At 46.9% G+C, this 13,011-nt stretch overlaps 1 protein-coding gene across 7 annotated transcripts in view; it reads right to left on the bottom strand.

Moving 5' to 3' along the window:
• The window catches only part of TBCE (tubulin folding cofactor E), a 126,373-nt gene that overhangs the window by 5,142 nt on the left and 108,220 nt on the right, over positions 1 to 13,011 (bottom strand). For 6 of the 7 annotated variants that reach the window (XM_059900549.1, XM_059900548.1, XM_059900547.1 and 3 more), the window contains exons 5-13: positions 11,819 to 11,907; positions 7,029 to 7,128; positions 5,733 to 5,835; positions 4,293 to 4,369; positions 2,561 to 2,656; positions 1,953 to 2,017; positions 1,795 to 1,859; positions 1,269 to 1,421; positions 571 to 724 (exon numbers count right to left, since the gene is read on the bottom strand). In XM_059900549.1, the coding sequence (XP_059756532.1) occupies positions 571 to 724; positions 1,269 to 1,421; positions 1,795 to 1,859; positions 1,953 to 2,017; positions 2,561 to 2,656; positions 4,293 to 4,369; positions 5,733 to 5,835; positions 7,029 to 7,128; positions 11,819 to 11,907 (902 nt within the window). Of the gene's footprint in view, positions 1 to 570; positions 725 to 1,268; positions 1,422 to 1,794; positions 1,860 to 1,952; positions 2,018 to 2,560; positions 2,657 to 4,292; positions 4,370 to 5,732; positions 5,836 to 7,028; positions 7,129 to 11,818; positions 11,966 to 13,011 lie in introns of all 7 variants that reach the window. The other variant, XM_059900552.1, reaches the window with a different exon arrangement.

Here is a 13,011-nt window from a genome sequence, read left to right as displayed (position 1 = left end):
CAGTGTCCAAGGAGCCGGGCTGGAGGTCAGGAAGCACCTTGCACACCAGGGGCCAGGACTGGTGAGCCCTCCGAACAGAGCACTCAGGAAAACAACTACACTCAGCTCTCAAGAACATTAAAATTACCTGGGGAGCTTAAAAAATACCAACGCCTAGGTTCCACATTAAATGCTCTTCATTTAAAAAATTCCCTAGGGTACAGCCAGGGAATGAGATGACCTGGAGGCCTTCCTGCCCTTCCTAAAGTAGGAAGTGGGACCCACCTCCTGAAATCGAAAGTTCATTGAGTAAATGCTAAGATGAGAAGAACTTCTGCTTAAGAGCTGCTTTCCCCTCCTCCTGCTAAGAGATGCTGCAGATTTATCTTCTCTAAAGACAACTCTTTAATTAATTATCTGCTCCCAACTATCTGCTGGAGCCCCTACTGTCCATTTAGATGAGTATAAAAAAGCCCCAGTGGAGAAAAGCTACAACACTGAGGACCTCCTCTGACACCCAAAGGAAACTGTGTCCTAGTGGACAGTCCCCCCCCCCCGAGCCCCGTGAGGGCCCTGGTGCACAGTACGTACTGAGGCAGAGTGACTGGTATCTAGGATGGGCTGCAAGAAATTCCTCGTTTGGTCTGTTTTTGTCTGGATCTTGATGTCCACCAGCCTTTTTCCATTCGTTTCCGAATGCTTTTCGGTAATCAAGCTCAGCCCCACGCCTTTCCTCTCGTTGAATCTATATGGATGTGAAATAAAAGCAGGTCTATTAAAGCACTTTTCTAACGAGTGTGTCTTACACCCTGTCCTTTCTCCACCGCCTACCCGTAGAGAATAATAAAACTGAAAGGAACAAGACAATATATTTCTACCTTTCCTTTTTAACCTTAACAGAATCGAGGAGTTTCTTCAAAAAGAAAAGTGGATTTCCGTTTTATCCTTTTCTTCGTGGGAGTATCTGGACTGTGCCTGGGGCCCAAGGTCACGACACGAGGTCCTCGGCCTGGAGGAGCTGACTTACTGAGAGTACCCAGTATTCCTCCGCTGCCTCAAATGACAAAAACTGGGCCTGCCAGGGTAGCTAAGCAGCGGTTTTCCCTGCAGGCATCTGAGTGTAACACCACCTCCCGACGAGCTGGAAAAAACTGCCATTGAGAGGAAATAATACCATTTGGAGGAAGCGACATCTGATACCCTTTACGATCTTCCACTGTAACTTCTCTTTACACTGGACCGTTTGGTTTCTAGTTTAAGAAACACCTCGTCAGGACACCAGTACTCACCGCACACTTGTTCAGGGTCCTCAGCTGACCGATCCTGGCGATGATGAACTGCCGTGTGGTCTGTGCGTCTTTGCTGCTTTCAGTCAGGGGGTTTCTGGCGCAGGACAGCGTATGCAGACTCTGTAACTTATCCAGCTCGTTGAAAAACGACCACTGAAACCCAGCAAAAGTAAACATATGAAAATAAACGTGTTTCAGGCTAATTTTTCAGATTATTTGGACGAGCAGCAGAAGAGCAAAAGTCCCCAGTTCCACTGGAGGCACGCAATTTCACCAAGCAGCGAGCACCCACGAGGAAGACCACACATTTTACAACTGTGCCGTGTAAACTGACAGACGGGCTGGTTAAGTGCGAATTAATCTAATTTCTTTCTTAATAGTTTTGGGTTTGTGTGAGGAGTTTCACTCCAAGGAAGCATTTCTCTTTCAATTTAAAATATTCTTTAATAGCAGGAACCTACAAACCGCATCATGAGAATGGAAATAAGTAATAATGTAAGTACATACATTCTGAAGGAGCTCTTACCTGTGATATCCGATTGTCATTTAGTACAAGGTATTGCAAGGAAGGAAACATTGATGTTTTGCACCCTAGAAGAAGGAGAATTAAGTTACACAGTAGAAGGGAAACAAAGCTGAAGTATGGGGGAGCCGGGGGAGGGGTTACTGAATAATCTCATATACCAATTCCAGCGTCTGGAAAATGTATAGAAGAAAGTCCAATGTCAGAAAGGATTAGTTGTTCTAATCTGAAATGCAAAAATGTTAAATTTGATTACATAGAACAATATAAAATGCTATGGGCTATATCAACCAGACTAGATTTGTAAATTTTTTCCTACACCCTAGGTTTTGATCCCATGAGAAATGCTTAGAAACCTTAAAGTCCAATCTGGGGCATGCAAAGTGGACTCTCTGTGCTACATTCTGATGATCCTGCTGTCATCAAACAATTCCTGGGCCTCCTGCTGTGCTAGGTGCTAAATGGGTGTCAGAGAGCAAAGAGACACAGTCTTACTTCCCAAAGTTCAATGAATGAAGACTTTGGTATCAGCACCAGGGCCAAATTATTCATTCTTCAATGATCTAGTACAGACATAGACTACACTGTATGTGGTTCACAAGTCAATTCTCTAAATGAATTCAAATAAAAATTTCCCAAAGGGAATTACTCAATTTGGGAATTCCATCATCATTATCATATTTCCACTGAGAAAGTATATATAGCATAGGATCCTTTCACTAAAAATTTACTAAGAACTATTGTAATAGGCATTTTAGGAGCGGGTTACCTGGGCAGATATGCTATTAGAAACAGCTGGTTTTCATCAATTAATTGATTAGAAGAAAGGTCTAACAACTTGACCGTCTGTAGAACATCAGTCGGCCTGTATGGAAGATAAAATTTTTTCAACATAAATTTAATTTCTTAATTGTTTTCAAAGATACAGCCTTAAAATACCTGCATCTGGTGTTGAGAGGTCAGAGGGTGGGAGGCAAGTATATGATATGAGTATAAAAGGGCACCGTAAGAGATCCTAGTGGTAATGGGAATGTTCTGTCTCTCGACTGGACCAGTGTCCTAGTTGTGATACTGACCGTAGCTTTGCAAGACGTTACCAATGGGGAAACTGGGTAATGGGTACATGTGATCTCTGGGTACTGTTTCTTATAACTGCATGTGAATCTAAAATTACCTCAAAATTAAAAGTTTAATTTTTAAAAAACTACATGTGCCTGTATAATAAATAAAATCATTCTCAACAGTAAATTTTCATTAATTTGAATCCTTTGAGAATTTGCTGTGAATTTGTCCATGTTTAAGTTTGTTTTACATACTAATGATACCAACACAAGAGGAAGATTAGGCAACATATTTAATCTACTTAAGACAAGCTTTTTACACACAGTCATCCCTCAGAATCCATGGGGGATTAGTTCCAGGACCCCCATGGACACCAAAACCTGAGGATGCTCAAGTCCCTTACATAAAGTGACACAGTATTTGCATATAACCTACACACATCCTCCATATGTTTTAAATCGTCTGTAGAGTACACCTAATACAATGTAAACAGTTCCAGTGCCCGGCAAATTCAAGCTTTGCTTTTAGGAACTTTCTGGAATTTTTTTTCCCCAAATATTTTCCATCTGTGGTTGGTTGGATCTGTGGATGCAGAACCTAGGGATATGGAGGGCTGTACTTTGGTACAGTGACCTTAAAAAGATAATGCTAGTTTAAAATCCATTATTTAATCCTTAGGGCATATCCTATAGAACTTCCACTTAGAAACAGAAGTTAAATACATTTATGTAAAACTAATACAATTCATGGCTTCAAAAATATTTAATTCAAGGCTTTTACTCTGATGGGGTTTCCTCAGTTAGAACCTCTTAGTGAAGTCTGAGTTGACATTCTAATTTGTGAAGGCAATGAATAATAAGCATTTCTCTAATTCTTATTTGCAAATCCTCCTAAAACTTAACGTTAGGTATAATTGAGATCATTTATTTATTCAGAGTGACTAAATGATATGCAGCTACTTGTCAGAGAGAGAATGATTATACCTCTTTACCCTTGAAGTTTGGAAAAACTATAATACATAAAAATGCTTTTGAATTAAAAAAAAAAAAAAAAAAAAAGGGGGCTTCCCTGGTGGCGCAGTGGTTGAGAATCCGCCTGCCAATGCAGGGGACACGGGTTCGTGCCCCGGTCCGGGAGGATCCCACATGCCACGGAGCAACTAGGCCCGTGAGCCACAACTACTGAGCCTGCGCGTCTGGAGCCTGTGCTCCGCGTCTGGAGCCTGTGCTCCGCAACAAGAGAGGCCGCAACAGTGAGAGGCCCGCGCACCACGATGAAGAGTGGCCCCCGCTCGCCGTAACTGGAGAAAGCCCTCGCACAGAAACGAAGACCCAACACAGCCAAAAATAAATAAATAAATAAATAAATAAATTTATAAAAAAAAAAAAAAAAAGAATGACTAAATGGTGACCGATGCATTGATGTAAAACCCTGGTTACCTTTCTGAAATGACGATACTGTTGGACTCAAGGTACAGTTTCTCAAGGACAGGACACCCGGAGGCACAGCGGAGCACCTGGGGGGAAAGTCAAGTCAGGGTGAGGCGGCCTCGCTGGTCATTTTCCCCACGTGCTTATCACTAGAACCTCCACACGGATGCAGTTCAGCTACTGTTGTAGAAATAAGTGCCTTTGGGACTTCCCTGGCGGTCCAATGGTTAAGACTCCACGCTTACAGTGCCGGGGGAACAGGCTGGATCCCTATTCAGGGAACTAAGATCCCGCATGCCGCGTGGGGCGGCCAAAACATAAAATGAAACAAGGTAAAATTAAAAAGGAAAGAAAGAAATGCCTTTGGACATTTTGTTACAGACTCTATCTCAGGCCGGGAGTGCCAGTGGACGGCTGATAAAATTACGGTGTTAAAGGGCCACACACTTTGGGCACCTGGAACCAACCAGGATAGGTATCAGCCCATCATTCAGGCATATCCTGACCTGTACAAAGTGGAACTGGAGATGGTGACCTAGCACGTTCTCATTATTGGATACAGTTTGTTTAACCAACGGAAGGAAACATGTGAAACGCCTTTCCTTACTTCTCAATGCCAATCTGGGTTTATAAAGAATGTACTAATAGGACAAACTTTCTCAACAACTATTTCTACATTTTCTCACTGGACCTTTACTGCCATCTCCACCTCCAGAGTCTCTCCGTGCCCTTCCTTCCTGTTCTGGAGGGAGCAGCTCTCAAGGAAGGAGCCCTAGGAAGGAAGTCGGGCAGCTGTAGCCACGGACGGCCCAAGTGAAAGGCCACTTATCTCTTGGGGAGGTGCCCAGGTGGCACTTCACAGATGAACAGCTTTGCTGGGATGTACTTATCTGCACTTGGTTTGAAAGTGGAGTGTTCTGGGTGTGTGAAGTCAGTTAACCTCTGACAGAACTGAGTAGTACCAGATCTAAGTTCCAAAGGCTGCAGGGCCCAGGACCCACGAGTCCACTCTCAAACCCAGCTGTGTACACGAACAGTGGCTTCTAGGAGCCGAACTGCAAACAAGAAAAGGGTGTGAGAACCTTTCTGAGGCTCGGCCTCGGCCCTGAGAACACTCATGGGGAAACTCAGGCAGCTAAAAGCTCAATCCAGAGCTAACTCTAAGGCTTTTCAAAGCTCAGCATGTACTTGGTGCAGACCATCAGGAGAGCCACTGCTCAGGAGACACCAGAACTCATCAGAGGCACCAAGAGAAACAGGATGGATTCTGAGATACCAAATTCTAACTATGAGGATTTTGTAACTCCTTTCTATAAGGCCGTTTAAAGAACCCTATTATCTGGATAATAGGATGATTAAAATGAAGCCACCGTTGGGCTTCAATCCCCCATTAAATCAAGAATTTAAAACTGCTTATTACTGGGTAACAAACCAAAGAAATATGTTTACCTCCGTCCATGTAATTCCTATCCGGTTAAGGACTAAAACCTTCAGTGCAGAAAATGTTCCAGTTGGAGATGGTGAACTGGAGGGAAATTTTAGTTTGTTTTCACTGTGTAGAAGAAGAGACACGATGAGCTTATGGCGATAGAGGAGGCCCAACTGAGACAGTCACTGAAAGCAATAGTTTGGGATTTGATATGAGGAGTCTGGTTTGTTTCAACCTTAAAATGCGATTGTACTAAACACAAAGTGAGTCAAGACTGTCTAATTTTTAATAGTTACAAGATACAACTTGGTATCTGACATGCAGAGATGTGTTTACGGGGTTAGGGCCGCGGTGAGGCTGCAGATTTCCTGAAACACAAGGCTCAGGCATTGATTTGTGAGGTCAGCTTCTGGCTTCACAAGCTGCGGCTCTGGACACTGTAAAATTCAGTCCCGCTCTCAAGAGTCTTACTGACGTGCTAGGCTGTGGGCTAGAATTCTGCTTCTAAACAGAGCCTGCTAACGGGATGGATGAAATAAATTACTGCCCTAAAGTTCTCTCTCAAGATCCTAATCTCAGAAGGTACCCCATATCTTTTTCTTTCTCAGAAGGTATCCCATCTTGACAGTCATTGTGAATGAAGGTACTATTAAAGCCCTAATTTCCAGAAAAGGTGACGCCATGGGTCAGAGTACACTCTTTGCTCTATTTGGAAGGACAACTAATTTAGGCCTGTCCATCTCCTCCACCGAACCTGCCTGAGCCAGGGACAACTCACCTGTACGTGTAAAGTTGGCTCAGGTGTGAAAGGGGGAGCCTGGCCAAGCCCTTGGAAAGTTAGGTTCTGAGATTAAAACTAATCAGATACTCAAGAAGGCCTGGAAAATTGTGACATTAGTAAAATACAGAGCTCAGTGAAAACTCCTTATCAGAACTCAATTAAGCAGCACCCCAATGAAATGACTCATTCCTAAAGCAATTAAGTGCTGGAAGGTTGAGAATGTACAAACACCTTTAATCACATCTCCTTCTCCCCACTTAAATATCAAAGTCCCCAGGTGGGCCATCTTCTATGGTCAGGCCTATAAGAAACATGAAGACTTTCCAGCTTAATATAGTAAGCCACCCCGCCGCGCTGCCCGCATCAAAAGTAAAACACGTTACCTATTAATGAATCACCTCAGGTGACCATTTGAAAAACTAGAATCATCAAAGACTATTAAGGAATGAGCTAAACTTAGATAAATTCAACTAAGCCGTCCTCCCCACGTCACTCCCACAGAGAGGCTGACAGTTAGGCAACCGCACGTTCATACCTGAGATTAAGGACTTCCAGGTGCTTGAGCTGGTCAGCAATATCTACGACTTCATCCCATGATGACAACAGGTTTTTTGACAAATCTATGCTTCTAAGATCTAAATGCACATGTTAAGAAACAGTAATATGGAAAGATTCATAAAAGACAGGATATTAATTACGTCAATTCTGGAACATGGGATTTTTCCCTTTTCACTTTATACCTTCTATTCTGCTTGAAATTTTTTCATGAGCATATATTACTTTTACCCATTTTAATCATCCAGCTGTTCATCCAGAAACTAAAAAGTTCATTGTCACACGCTGCAAGCTTGAGACAGACACAGACAATCAAATGAGTGAGAACCAAATGTCGTTAACGCTAAACCATTCTAGCATTATCCGACAAAAAGAGAAAAACCAACAGTGATGGCAATTGTGATCACCAAGCACCTCAGGTGCGCCCATGGGCCTTGCCCTTGGCACTGAGGAACCCCTGCAGCCTCACACCAAGCACATGCATCTCCTCCTGGAGGGCACCGCTGAGCTCTGTGCTGCAGGAATCCCCAAGTAAGGAGAGGCACCTCCGGGGGCCAACAGGGTTAGTCTGGACACATGTTCAAAAGTGCTAAGAATGGCCTGCAATTCAGAGGGTCTCCTGTGGATTGGACGGAGTGAGTGTGACACCCACCGTCCCTGGTACAGGAATCCAGAGGGGGTAAACCAGTAGAACAGAATGAGAAAGGCACCTGATGCCAGGGGGGAGTGGTGGCAGTGCCATCAAGAGGCCAAACCCCTGGGCAAGAGACAGAAAGAAGCTTGGAGCAGGACTGGACCAGCTCAAGGAGAATCTTACATGCTACTCTGATACGTATAGAAGCTGTTCAGCTCATTCCTCTATTCTGCAAATAATGATTGGGGGCCAGGTGTCTAGCACTGAACACGTCGATCAGTAAGCACATGCATCTCTGGTGTGCCAGATACAGACACACATCAGAGTACCAGCGCCGGGCCTGCAGCAAAGGAGGTGTGTGAGGAATTTATACAAGTTGCTCACGGAAGACCACCTTCTCTATAAGGTGATATGTGAGCAGAGAACTAAAGGAAATGAGGGAATGCCATCCTGGAGAAGAGCATCAGGGCAGAAGGGATGACATAAGCAAAGGCCCAGAGGTCGGAACAGGTTTGGCCTATGGCCGGGACGGCAAGCTCCTGTGTGCCCGGGCAGAGGGGGTGGCGGTCTGGAAGGGAGGTGCCCGAGGCCTCAGGGGCCAGGCCAGATCACAAAGGGCCTTGCAGGACCTTTGTTAGTCTCTGCCTGAAAGGGGAGCTACTGGTGTGAGCGGATTTAGGCCTTTAAAAGGTCCCTCTGCTGCTGTGCTAAGGAACAGACCGCAGGGAAACGAAGACGGAGCAGAAAGAGGAGGCGGCCGGTTCCTGAGCAATCCAGCTCAGACCAGACTGGGGCGCTGGAGGGGATGGGGATGTCGGGTTTGGTGTCCTAACAGGAAAGCGGAGCTGCTGGGACTTGCCGCTGGATTCAGATGAGAGAGGTGAGAAAAAAGGAAGAGTGACATTAACTCCAAGGTTTTTGGCCAGTGCCACTGGAGCTGCCCTTTACCGAGACAGGAAAGACTACAGATGAGCAGGTTTCAGGGGACTTAACGTCCCGGCGTGTTCAATTCGTGATGACCACGAGACACCCAAACAGAGGTATCAGGTACACAGCGGGCAGACAGGTCTGAGAGGGGACGGGTCTGGGCTAGAGGCCGAAGTGCAGGAGCCCGGCATCTGCAGGCTGCACATGTCTCCTCAGGAGCAAGTGTAAACAGAGAGGCCAAGGGTCAGGGGTCTGAGCCTGGGGCGCAGCGACCTCTGCAAGAGAGACTGAGGAGGACAGGCCGATGCAGGAAAGAGAACCAGGATCAAAGAACAACAACCACCTGCATCCCGCATGGTCCGCTGGGTGCCGGAGGCATTCTCCTTTATCACGGAAGGAAAGAACGGAGGCGCAGAGCAGTCAGTGGCTGTGCCGCCTGGTGCAGACAGGTGTGAATTTAAACCCAAATCAGCCTCGATCCAAAGCCCATTTTCTTACAGCCCACTATGCCACAGGGCGTCTTTACGCATAAAACACGGAGAAAGTAGCTTTTAATAAAAACAGTGGCATCAATCGACAGGGTTGGTTGAAGAGGAAAGCCTTTTAGGCAGGTACCAGTTAGGAAGCTCCGTGAGGTGGCAGGAAGAGGGAAAAGAAGGCAGTGGAGATGCACAGAAGGGGATGAACCCAACCCGGCCGGCACCGGCAAGCCAGACCCTGTGCCGGCTCCCGCTGGCTGTGGGTGAACTGGGGCCAGACAGCTAAGGACCGTTCGGACGGCTTTAAATGCTTGTGTTTTAGGCGGTCCTGTAAGCATCCACACAACCTCCTCCAGTTTGCTGGTGGGTGGCAGGCCTAAGCTGTTTACTCTTCGGCTCTTCAGGGAACAGCTTGCCGGCTCCCGACCTAAGGAGACTCTAGAAGAACCTGGGGCGCAGCAGGGACTTGGAAATAACGCCCAGAACCCTGGGGGCAAGATTCTTATGCCCTACAGATGACACACAGAGCAGCACGACACGTCCAAGCTCCGGGTCTCGCTGCCGGTAGAGTGAAGCTCAGTGGCGGAAAACAGCAAAGAAAAGCTGGGCTTTTTTCCCCTAGCAGAACAACTACCACCTAAAGGTGCCGAATCAAACAGAAGGAGAAGCTGCTAGACACCAGCTGGACAGAACATCCTCGGCAGCCACCTGGCCGAAAGCTCCCTCTGAGGGTCTCAGAGCCGCCGCAGGAGCAGAGGGGCTTGACCCCGACGTGGGCGTTCCCTCCGGTCCCCGCAGCGCGGCCCCTTGTGCCGCCCCGTGTCCCACGGCCGCTCCACCCTAGCCGCGGGCCCTCGTGTGATGGCTGAGCCGGGCCGTCTCAGGGCTGGCGGTCCAACTCCAGCCGTCCTTTGTTTCCACCACCTCTGCTAACTCTGGGCCGTTAAGTTGGTGGGAAAGGGTTCGAGGCCACTCATTCTCCACTCAATGCTTTCCATTGTGTAGCCAGAATTATACATATTTCTGCTAGTCTGTACAGAGCACAGGGACCACCTGCATTCTGATACCAACTCCAGACAGGCCAACAGTCGTGACTGTCGTCCCCACACGCGTGTGCACGCACACACACACACACACGCGCGCACAGCCCAGGGAGTTCCTGGTGCTCTTGCTCCTGTGGGCAGAGGATCTTCCCCACGTTCAGAGCCACCTGGGGAGGCATCTCTTCCCCAGCGGAGCTCTCCAACCTGACACATTCCCACTGCTTTCAGCCCCAGCTGAGCGAATGACCTCAGAGAGGAATCAGCTTAAAAACGGTGACTGGATTAAACACACCAGGCAATCCTTCAACTTCGGGCAAGAATTCAATCAGCAAGTGCAAGGCACTCATCACTGAGTCTGCAGATATCGGCGGAGACTTGGTTATCTCACCAAACCTCATTGCCTCACGCCTTGGGGGACATTCTTCCCCAGCAGAGAGAGCGGGTATAAACAAACGAGACGCTGATTACCCAGCACACTGCTGACAACTCCAATCAACCAAACAATTCACACGCCCAAACCCCTCTGCGGACCAGATCTTTTCTGTGTTGAAGATGAGCCTTGAACCGCCCGATTCCCAGTCTTCCAAAACCACTTAGGAGGAGGCCAGGCAGATTACAGAATGCGCTGGGCATCTCTGTGGCTCTCTGCTCCTTACAAGCTCCATTCCACACCCCGAAATGCCCTGACCCAGATGCCTAACCTGCAGAGGGAACGACCTTTCCTGTCACCACAAAGCAGGCACCGCCAGGGTGGTTAGAAACATTTTGCTAAAGCAAGCTACTCTCATCTGCCATCTCTTCAGTCAAGAAACCTGACTGTAAGCTGCTACCTTTTGCATAAACTATTATGTACAGACTAGGCAGACTTAAGGAATTGGGAGAAGACCTTTTAAAGTCAGAGAAAGTCTATTTCATTCGCCACTGGGGTTTTTTTTTTAAGGCCAAAAAAATGCGTTTATTTGGGGTTTGTTTGGACTGCAGCCCAGGAGACACAGATCCAAGCAGCACTTGAATTGTGTTCCACCAGACTACAAAATGGAGCAAGTTTATTGGGAATTTTTTAAAACTTACCTCCTGTATTTTTAGTTGTGGGAATAAGAGTAATACAGGGCCAAAAAAACACACTTGCAAGAGAAGATAGAGATAAGAGATGACAAACTTCAGAAAAGCCTGTTTTGAGGTATTATAACAAAACTGCATCCAGCTGCATGAACAGGAACCTTAATAAAGGAAAGAGTTTATCTTCCTCCCTCACAGGAAGGCAGTTGGGGCTGGCGCAGTGGCCCGGGTACCATCCAGGATGCCGGCCCCTCTCATCCTTCCCTCCCAGTCCGCCCTGGATGGTGTTCTTCCCACAGGTTGGCTGCTGAGCCCTGCGCGTTCTGTCTGCGCTCAAGGCAGGGGAGGGCGGAGGGCAATGGACAGAAGCAGATCCAGCCACGTCTGTCCCCCTTGAAGGAGCCCCAACCAGAAACTCTCATGTGACATCTCCCTGGTCGGGGCGAGTCACACTGCCTCACCTGAAAGCAAAGGGTCTAGGAAGGTAACAGTTTACCTGGGCGGAGACAACCCCAGGTGAGACCAAGTCCCTGTTAGGAGAACGGACACTGGGTAGGCAACCAGGGTGTCTGGCTCAAGTGTCAAAGCCAGTCAGACCCCAGTGACGAGTTCTCATTGGGAAGGATACTAGGACAAGCTTTGGCAATTCCTCCTTTGTCACCAGGACCATTTACTGCGCAGTTCCTCAAAGAAACTTCCTGCAACTTGCTCAGCTGACTGCATGAAAAACACATAGTTCACATGTATGCATAAACACATACGCTATCCATCGGCCCTTTAAAAAATTGAAAAGCATTTCAGACATATAAAAAGGCACCAGAAATAACAAATTCCAGTAGCCACCACCCAACTTAAGAAATAAAGCATTACTTTAAAAAAAAAAGAAAAAGAAATAAAGTGTTACAAACATGACACACATAAGTGAAGCCCTCTGAGTCCCTTTCCATCACCCCCGCCCCTCCTCCTCCTCTGTTCCACGTAGGGAACCAGGGCACTGCGTTCGACGTTGACTTAATCTTAAGCATTTCTTAATAGCTTTACTACATATTTCCATGTCCCTAAACAATTACAGTATTTTTGTATATTATGAAATTTGACATAAATGGTAGTGTACTGCGTATATCCTCCTGCAACTGACTTTTTCCCTCAATAGTACGTTATTCAGCAGTAAGATGTAGCTATGTGGACACGTGCTCCAGAGCACGCACCTTCACACCTTGTAGTTTGTTACTATACGGAGAGACCACAGGTAATTTATTTCCTCCCCTGGGACAGGTAGATTAGCCCCAACAGTGCTGAAGGACACACCCCTGTATAGTTTTTGCACTCACGTGGAAAAGTCTCTCTAGGGATACAGCCTAGAGAGCGTGAGTGCGTGTCTTCAGCTTTTTTAGATACTCTCAGAAGCCACTTTCTCAGTGTAGAGAAGCTGTGTTGTTCTGTTCATTAAAAGAGCCCATGTGTTACAGAACACAGGGCCTGGAGCCAGACTGCCTGGGTTCCAACCCCAATCCCACCGCTCCTCTGGCCTGGGGAGAGTTAACATCCGTGAGCCTCCGAGTCCACATCTACACACCCACATCCACGGCAGTGTCACTCACAACCGTCACATGTGAGCAAACCAAGTGTCCACTGACCGATGAATAAAGTGTGCTCAATCCATACAATGGAATATTATTCAGCCTTGAAAAGGAAAGAAATCCTGACACATGCTGCAACATTGGTGAACCTGGAGGACATTATGTCGAGTGAACTAGGCCAGCCACAAAAGGACAAACACTGTATGCCTGCATTTATATGAGGTACCTAAGTGGGCATCGA

Source organism: Balaenoptera ricei, chromosome 16 (assembly GCF_028023285.1).
Source record: "Balaenoptera ricei isolate mBalRic1 chromosome 16, mBalRic1.hap2, whole genome shotgun sequence".
NCBI lineage: Eukaryota > Metazoa > Chordata > Mammalia > Artiodactyla > Balaenopteridae > Balaenoptera > Balaenoptera ricei.
The sequence above is the reverse complement of the archived record's forward strand: the minus strand, read 5'-3'. Positions and strand labels throughout refer to the sequence as shown.